At 40.4% G+C, this 8,951-nt stretch overlaps 2 protein-coding genes across 2 annotated transcripts in view; both read left to right on the forward strand.

Moving 5' to 3' along the window:
* The first annotated feature begins 190 nt into the window (after positions 1–190).
* Positions 191–8,951, forward strand: part of cops8 (COP9 signalosome subunit 8) — an 11,274-nt gene continuing 2,513 nt past the window's right edge. The window contains exons 1-4 of the mRNA XM_005744215.1: positions 191–334; positions 990–1,060; positions 1,208–1,256; positions 2,654–2,786. Coding sequence (XP_005744272.1) covers positions 263–334; positions 990–1,060; positions 1,208–1,256; positions 2,654–2,786 — 325 coding nt within the window. The 5' untranslated portion in view covers positions 191–262. The remainder of the gene's footprint in view (positions 335–989; positions 1,061–1,207; positions 1,257–2,653; positions 2,787–8,951) is intronic.
* trim63b (tripartite motif containing 63b) lies at positions 4,191–5,872 on the forward strand. Its single transcript, XM_005744213.2, has one exon. It carries the CDS (start codon positions 4,469–4,471, stop codon positions 5,522–5,524), a length of 1,056 nt encoding a protein of 351 aa, XP_005744270.1. The 5' UTR covers positions 4,191–4,468; the 3' UTR covers positions 5,525–5,872.

Raw genomic sequence — 8,951 nt, forward strand, 5'->3', positions numbered from 1 at the left:
GAAGATATGTGCATGAGATATACATGAGATATATACATGAGAATAACCACAACATAACCTAATAAACCTACACCTTAGTTCACTTTGTCTAGGGTTTATTTAGAGGATTTCGCACAACCCAGGATTCACTGTAGTTTGCGTTTTGACCAGCAGAGGACGCGGGTGATCACACACCCGACGTCGGACTCGTAATAATACGGCGAAGACACCAAAGAAGAAGAAGTAGAAGCAGAAGTTTCCGGTGCAGCAGCTAGGCATCATCATGCCTACTGCTGTGATTATGGAGGAAAATTTTGATAAACTATTAGAGCAGTGTGAAGCCCAAGAGCTTGAGGTAAGGACTTTGTGATCTTAAATATGAACAGGAAGGTCGCAGAGATTTTGTGGCTTTGAAAGCAGGATGGGAACGGTGCGGGTTTTAGATATATTAGGCTAGCGTACTGGCTACAAAACCTAGCCTGTGTGTAGCCTACCTTAAAGCTCTGTGAAATTAACTTATCAAACACGTTTTCTCGTAGGCGAAACATTCTCATGTTAAAAATGAGATATAGGCTGTAGCAACGTGTTCATGTTGGACTGCTCTTTGCTTTACCTTTGCCTTTACTTGCCAGCAGATAGTAGGAAGTTAGCGGTCATAATCTCTCCGTTAAATTGGAACATATCTGCAGGTCATGTGTTTGATTTAAGAACCTTTAAGTCTTATCTGTGTTGACAGTCTGTCTGTCTATCTGCATGCAGCCTACGGACTGACAGTTTATAGTATAAGAATAAGTGAGCGAGACCAGTACTGTAATGTTAGCAGGAGCTAAAACTATTAACTGGACGCTTGCTGTTGGCAGGGTGAACATCAGCGACTATTATTTTTTTCTTTATTATGACAATAATAAGACAATAATAATAACCCGTTTTCTCTGAGAAGTAACATTTGTTCAGTTTTCCGCTTGTTTTAGTTCAATGTTTAATCGCACACCTGCATTTCTTTGTAACAGGCTCCAGGGGGCATTGCAACACCTCAGGTCTACGCTCAGCTGCTGGCGCTCTATTTACTTAATAATGACATGTAAGTCACTAATCTCTATGTATTTACAAAAAGAAATACATTTAAATGTATATTTGGGTCTCAGATTGCAGGTAGCTGATTTAGTTGATGAGCCCCTTTTTACTGCCTGTATCTGTATTATGAATGTGTTGTGTGTTTTCATAACAGGAATAATGGCAGGTATCTGTGGAAGAGGATTCCCCAAGCAATAAAATCGGTAAGCTTGTTAAAACATGTGTAAACACTGCTAAAAAAAATAACATTTGAGCATGTAAATGTGAACAGTAAATGCTGTTTACTTTAAAATCCAATGTTGGTTTTATTACATTTTTCAAACCTACTCATACTGTCATGTATACAGTTACTAGACACTTTGTAAGGTGCACTTTACTAGTACTGGATGAGCCCTCTTTTGCCCTCAGAGCTGCCTTAATTCTTTGTGCCATAGATTCAACGAGGTGCTGGTTTTAAAGGTTTTGGTCCATGTTGACATGATGTCATCACACAGTTGGTGCAGATTTGTTGGGTGCTTATCTCTGACATAAATCTCCTGTTCTGAAACCTCTCTAAACGCTGTACTTGCTTAAGATATGATGACTGTGGAGCCCATTTGATTAGCCTTCCTATCAGTTCGAAACAGTTTGACCATTCTCCTCTAAACTCTGTCACCAACAAGAAGTGGCACTCATTTGATTTTTCCTTTTTTCTGAAAATACAGTGTAAATCCTAGAGATGTGGGGGAAAAATCCCAGCAGATCAGAAGTTTCCTAAATACTCAGACCAGCCCATCTGACACCACCAACCATTCAAAGTGTCTTGCATTACCATTCTTCGTCATTCGAATACTCAATTTGAATAGCATTTTGTCTTTGTTTCGTCTTGTGTGAATGCACTAAGTTAATGTCATGTGACTGGTTGATTTAATGAGTAAAGACAAACTCATGGATTGGAGAAGTCCTTTAATGACTGAGCAGCCAGATCCATCATAGCATCACAAAGGGATGGTACAAGGAGCCAATGGTGAGAGGCTAATAAAGATTTCTTTTTCTAGTCCCTGTTTGCTTTGGATCAACTGGAGGCTTTTCATGGAGCTTTCAGAGCAATATGATAATAAGGAATTATATTCTAGCTTCAAATTAGAAGTTAGAAATGTATGGTCTGTGTTTTTCGTCACCTTTTTGCCATTGTGGTGCCTGCATCACATTTAATATTAAGGGCATACCACCCTGACACAACCAGTTCCATGTTTCTAGAAAAATTGCTCAACTTTAAATGTAAGTAACTAAAAACATATGTAATTGGCATTTTCACTTGTATTGCAAAATGATCTTAAGTCCTGGCAGATCAATTTGCCCCACAGGAAAACTTTTTGGACCTGCTTAGACAACCAAGAGAGCACTATGAAATAAATGGAATTATGGTACTGCCAATCAAGTCATGACTTCTTGCCAAGTCCAAGAAAAGACAATTTAAGGATGATGGAACCATTGTGATCCAACAGTGTTACATATATATATTGGGCTGTGAATGTTCTTCACAGTAGCATTAAAGCCACAACTGGTCAAGTGTTGCATTCTGATTGTGTTTGAAATGCTTCTCACTTGTTTCCTGCAGGCAAATCCTGAATTAGCAGCTATATGGGCAGTGGGCCAGCGTATTTGGCAGAGAGACTTTCCAGGGATCTACACAGCCATTGCTGCTTATCAGTGGTCGGAGAATATTCTTCATGTCATGGAGGCCCTTAGAGGTAACCAAAAAATGTTAAGAACACTAGTTGACTTCTCGTGCCTCACGTTGACCTGTTATTACACTTTTCAGATTAATTATGCTTCCAAATATTCTTTATCTGATATATAAATTTGGCTCTGTTGAAACTAGGAACTAAGGCAACATGTTCTTTCAGCAGGTTTAAGTGAGTTCAATATTTTAAAAAAGTTTCATAAATCATTTAGAATAACTGCCAGCAGGGGGCAACAGCTGAACCCAGTCAGGGCTATGAGGCAACAAAGCAATGGGAAAATAAACAGAAACCCTCATGGTCATGAAGGGTACATCAAATAACCACAACAAGATACTTGCATATTAAGAAGGTGGTTGCGTACCTACATATTTTTCTGTTTTTCAGATCACCTTCTCAACTTCAAAGGAAACATCAGGTCATAAAGTTATGTCATCTGATGGTCACAGTTCTAGCTGCATTTGTATCATGTGTCAATTACATTGTGCAACAGTTTAAGAATAGCTTCTCACTTATGTTTATGACACTGTGTGTTGATCAGATATTAATGCTCAGAACAGTATGTCATAGCACAATTAAGCAACCACTGGTCATAACTGCTTAGTAGATGTGTGAATAAACATTAACAAAAAATGTGCAACAGTCAAGAACTGCAGCATTTATTCAAGATTACATTTTTTTGCAATCTGACTGTACTTCCAGGCACTTAATGTACTGAGTGTATTCATGACCATCATACAGCTCACACTAATTAGAATATTGCATAATATATATATTTTTTCCATCAATGTGTTAAAAGAATACATTTCCAAACGTATAAATTAATCTGAATATTTTTAATAAATCTGTTTAAATCAAAGCCACAAAACAAAGACATTAAATATATTGAGAACCTAAAAAGTAATAAAATATATTATCATCTTACCTTAAATTTAATTTAACAGTCTCACTAAATTGTGGATTTTATTATTAAACTCATCAGGTTCCAGTGCTGAAGAATAAGCATTGCAAAAGAAAGAGACTAGCAGGTAAATTATCATTTAGAAAAAAGAGGCTTAAATGTTGTGTCCGTGGTAGTTTAATAAACATAATTGATCCTCAGCCATTTGCTTTTACCGGTTAGTTTAATTTAAAACGTATGAAAATTGCTTTTCTGTACAGTCACTCCATTTACTAAACAGAACCGGTTACATAAATTGGCACATTGAGCAGATAAATGAAAAGAAATCAAATGGAAAAACAGCCAAGTCACAGGATCTTGACACAGACTTGTTTACCAATAATACTGAGCCCTCTTTCTCAGGTCGAGCTCCTCTGAGCCGGTCACATGGACCCTGTTTGTCTGTACTCAGTTGGCCACTTGGGTCACTGTTAGAGGGGACTCGGCGCCCACTGGGGCATGTGACACATGCTGCAATGGGTAGGAGGGGGAGTTTCGGTGAAAAGATCCTAGGCTAGCAAGCGGGTAGGAATGCCTGGTGGAAAGGATCGGGTGTCACCAGCTGTGAGTGTGCAGTATAAAGGACAGAGCTGCTAGCTCTCAACCAGAATAGATATCAGCATTTCAAGTACGGCACACCAACAGGAGAAGTTCTTAGACGCTGTACTCTCTTTTAGCGACTCAGCTTTTAGCTTTCTCCTTGTGAGAACATAAGACTTCCTAGTCTAGGTGTACGCATAAAACTTACGAAATGGACATCCAGAGGACAGGATCTATGGTTCGGCCCCCCAGCCCCATGGATAGCCTTGAGAAGCAGCTGAGCTGCCCCATCTGCCTGGACATGTTCACGAAGCCTGTGGTCATCCTGCCTTGCCAGCACAACCTGTGCCGTAGCTGTGCCAGTGACCTCTATGACTCGCGCAACCCATACCGCTTTTCTGGTGGCGTCTTTCGCTGCCCTACCTGCCGGTTTGAGGTTGTGCTCGACCGCCATGGTGTGCACGGGCTTCAGCGAAACCTGTTAGTGGAAAATATCATTGACATCTACAAGCAGCAGCAAGAACTAAGTGGCAGTGGAAAGACAGAAACCAACCTGAAGCCTAAAGAGTCCAAAGAGCCAAAGTGCCAGGAACATGAGGATGAGAAAATCAACATCTACTGTGTGACCTGCCAAACACCCACCTGCTCAATGTGCAAAGTGTTTGGCCAGCATAAGGACTGTGAGGTGGCCCCTCTAACAACTGTTTATGAGACCCAGAAGGGTGAACTGAGTAATGCTATCGATACGCTGGTGACCAGCAATGGTCGCCTGCAGTCTCTGCTTAATCAGATGGAAGACGCCTGCCGTGCTGTACAGGAAAACGCTCAGCGTGCCAAGCAGGGCCTCGCTGAGCGGTTTGATCTGCTATATGCTATCCTAGAAGAGCGTAAGGGCATTTTACTTGAGCAGATTGGGAAAGAGCAAGATGAAAAGGTGGCAGCTCTGCGGGCACTGGCTCAGCGTTACGGTGAGCGACTGCAGGCCAGCTCAGAGCTGACTGATTCGGCTGTGAGGGCATTGGAGCAGAGCGGAGCTGCTGAGTTCCTGTTGGCTTCGAAGGGCCTTATCACACAGACCAAAGATGCAGCCAAAGCCTCACTGGGGGAAGAGAGGCCTGAGCCAGGCTTTGAGAAGATGGACCACTTCACTATATCAACGGAGCATGTTGAAAGAGTCCTTGGAAAAATGGACTTTGGAGTGGTTGGAGATGATGATGAATTTGAGGATGCAGAGGAGGAGGAGGAGGAGGAAGAAGAGGAGGAATGATGAGAATTGGAAGTTGTTTTGAACTTAAGTACTCTTGAAGGTGTTTTGAAATAGGGCAGTGTTTGTCTTGAGGACTGAAATATTAAGGAGGTGAAAGAGGATGTGGGCTGAAACTGTTTGCCCTGTCAGTGCAATATCTAATTTCAGTGTCATATTCATTCTTTTTTTTCTTAAGTTCTTTTTATACTTTTGTACCTCTAAGTCTGTTAAATGTAGAAACAGGTATTATTTAGGAATAGTTGTTATTTTAGATTTCCTTTCTCACTTTTTTTGTGGAATTGGTGATCAACTGACCTCGATGTAATCACCAAGTCTGTTGTTACTGGTAATAAACCTGCATGAATTGAAGCAGCAATGTTCTTTATTTTTAGCTCAATGTAAGCCCAACTTAAAATATAGATTTATTTATATTAAATAAATGGGGCTTAAAAGGAAAAAAAACCCTACATGCCTTAGGATTATTTTGGTGCTACAGACTTTTGGAGTGCTTCCATCCAAATGGTTCCCAGTCTGTTGCTGCTCTTACTTGGCAGTGGACTGTATTTAAAAATAAAGCCCCTTGCCATGTCCTGTCTGCTTTGCCTTTGCTGGTGAAAAGTGGGGGCTATTTTTAAGAGGTGAGATGGTGAGAGGTGATAGCTCACCCTGGAATAGACTGACAGGGAAGGACAAGCCAGGTCCCGTTTCTCCTCCATAAAACTCCCATCCTCCCACTCACTGATGTCTTACTCAGCACCTCCAACCCAACTCTGAAGTGTCAGAGGGGCATGCTAAGAAAGGCCTGTCCAGTTGCCACACAAGTCATTCTCTAGCGGCCAAGAGGCCATGGTAAAAATATACATCTTCCCTGAGGCTGGGTTACAGAAAAAACCCCTTGAGATGATCAGCCTTGTTGGGTCAGGAGCATTTGAATTTACAGATGGTCAGCTGCCAGAAAGTTGTTCCAACACAAGAAGCAGTTTTATAAGCTGTGTCTCTTTTTAATAGGAGTTTTTAGCATAGTGATGCACAACAAAATGGGTTTCATTTGGATTTCTTGATTTAAGAGGTTGTTTGAATCAGAACAGTATTTAAATAAATAAGGATTGTGGCTATTTGATCTCAGGCCTCCATTTCAGGGACGACACAGAGGACACCCAGTCAGTTTTTATAGTCCAACATATTTTTTTTTAGTTTGTTTTTGGCTAAGCTTTTGTTTTCAGTGCAGTTTAGTTTGTCTACAAAAACTTTGTCTTTATTCGAGTCACAGTTACAGTTTGTTTTCTAAGGTTCAGGAAAAGAATTATTTAGAAAAAGCTTCTGTAACATTTTAGTGAGACAGAACACCCCGCCAGAATATGATTATGAATTATTTGTTCAGGTCCCCTGAATCTTTTGGATATATTTAATGGTCCCCACCACACACAAACCCAAACACACACTGATCTCAATCAGTAGAATCACACCATTCTTCTAGCACTCTTCCTTTACATAAATAAAGATTTTTTTTATTTTTTAATAAATTAATGGAAGAAACAAATTGGTGTATATAATGGTCAGACTTCCCTAGAGCTGGACCCACAGATCATCCCCCCCCCATGCTGAAACGCCACCTACAGTCATGACTTTGGTTAAAACTCAAGCGCAGCTGTTGCGTAAACGGTGTTGACATATTTTCCAAGACATGTGTTCAGCTTCTTTTTGCCTCTTTTCGATAAGAGCAGTAACATTTAGGACAGGAAGCTCGTTGGACATCACAATGGGAACGTGCTCTTGACAATCTCCGGCCTTCCCCTACACAGCTGTCTTTTCTCATCCCACTTGTTATTGTTACTGCTGCTAACGGCTGCAGCAGACAGGAGGATGATTGTTGGTATACACACAACCCGTTGCTAGGCTATAAAACACCAAAGGCCATAACCCCAAGGCACTTGCGTGATAGCTGCTGTAGCAGCAGCGAATACCTGCCAGCGTATGTTGTTTTTGAGGCCCTGTCACTCCTACAGTAATCTCCACAGCACGTCAAGTCAGGCTAGATAAACAGGGCAGTTTGGAAGCTGAAGCCAGAGCCTGCTGATAAAGTCTTCAACGGGTCTGTGGTGTGAGCATATTTGTGATTCGGCTTAAGCATGCTTCATTTAACAGATCTTTAATTAAGTGTACTTGATTGTGGAATTCATTTTAGCTCAAGTCAAAGTTTCCTGAACAACAAATGCAAGATTTCACTTAAAGCAAACCCAGATGGTATGAGGAATTAAAGACAATTTTTTTGTTAAGACTAGCTTTGTTTGATTTTCCCAGAGCAGTTCCTGTTAGAGCTGCGTGTCATTGTGTGTTTGTTTGGGCTGGGATGAAGTGACTTGCCAAACACATACAATTACCACAAGAAAGGTTAAAAATCTGCAAAGTCAGCAGAGTGAGAAACAAAGAGCTTCTTCCAAGGCCAGTGCACTGTCTAGTTTTAAAGAAATCAGCATCAGAATTTGTTAAGTTCCTTTCCCACCACATTCTCTGAAATTTGGTCCAGGGGGCGTTGTGTAATCTTGCAGATGGACAGAGAAACAAATACCCTTACTTCACATTTACTCAGGATGTAACAATGTTGAAACTAAGACTAAAGCCATGATGCAGCTGTTCAGTTTTATTAGGATGATACCTCTCATACTTAAAACATGAAGTTGGGAAAACGCATTACTGATGATGTATGCATCATCAGTAATGCGTGAATGCATGTTGGGAGTGACAGATCTGGGTTATGGCATAAGTGAGACAGTACAAAAGATGGAAAATCCTCTCCAGCATTGACATTTCAGTATTAAGTGATGCCCCAGGGATGAGATCAGTGATGCATGCTACATGAGTGCAGCTGACCATAGCAGAACAAAGCCTCTGAATATCCATAAAACTAATCAAAACTAATTAAAGTGTTAAAGTCAGTGGAAGAACACAAATTATTGCCTGAAAATGCAATAATGATTGGGCTTGAATAATAAATTCAAGCCCAATCATTATTGCATTTTCAGGCAATAATTTGAATATGCATTGCATTTTTTTTTTATTTTTAATCCGCTTACTGGTCCAGGATTTTAACTGCATGAGTACCAAAGAGATCAACATGACATCTCCAGAGTTGAGGGAAAAATAAAAAACACATTAAGTTCTGTTTAAAAACTGGAGCCAAATCAATTTTACACCCACACTAAGGGTCATGGTCTAAGGAGAAAATGTTTCTGTCCAGCCCTGTAACCAGTTTTGAGCATCATTATAATGGGATATATCATAGTTGAAATAAACTGCACCAGTTTAATGTCCACGAGAAGAAAAAGCTTTGGTACCATAAATGTTTAATATGTTTCTGATCAGAATCAGAATCGTGTTTATTGGCCAAGTATATGTGCAGACACATACAGGGAATTTGGTTCCGGTAGATGGTGGCTCTCAAGCACAG

The sequence above is a fragment of the Pundamilia nyererei genome, unplaced genomic scaffold (genome assembly GCF_000239375.1).
Source record: "Pundamilia nyererei isolate P.nyererei 1_Seehausen unplaced genomic scaffold, PunNye1.0 scaffold00140, whole genome shotgun sequence".
NCBI lineage: Eukaryota > Metazoa > Chordata > Actinopteri > Cichliformes > Cichlidae > Pundamilia > Pundamilia nyererei.

What these genes read in the sequence shown, in the direction of transcription:
- trim63b (XM_005744213.2), top strand. Translation starts at nt 4,469, where the DNA reads ATGGACATCCAGAGGACAGGATCTATGGTTCGGCCCCCCAGCCCCATG.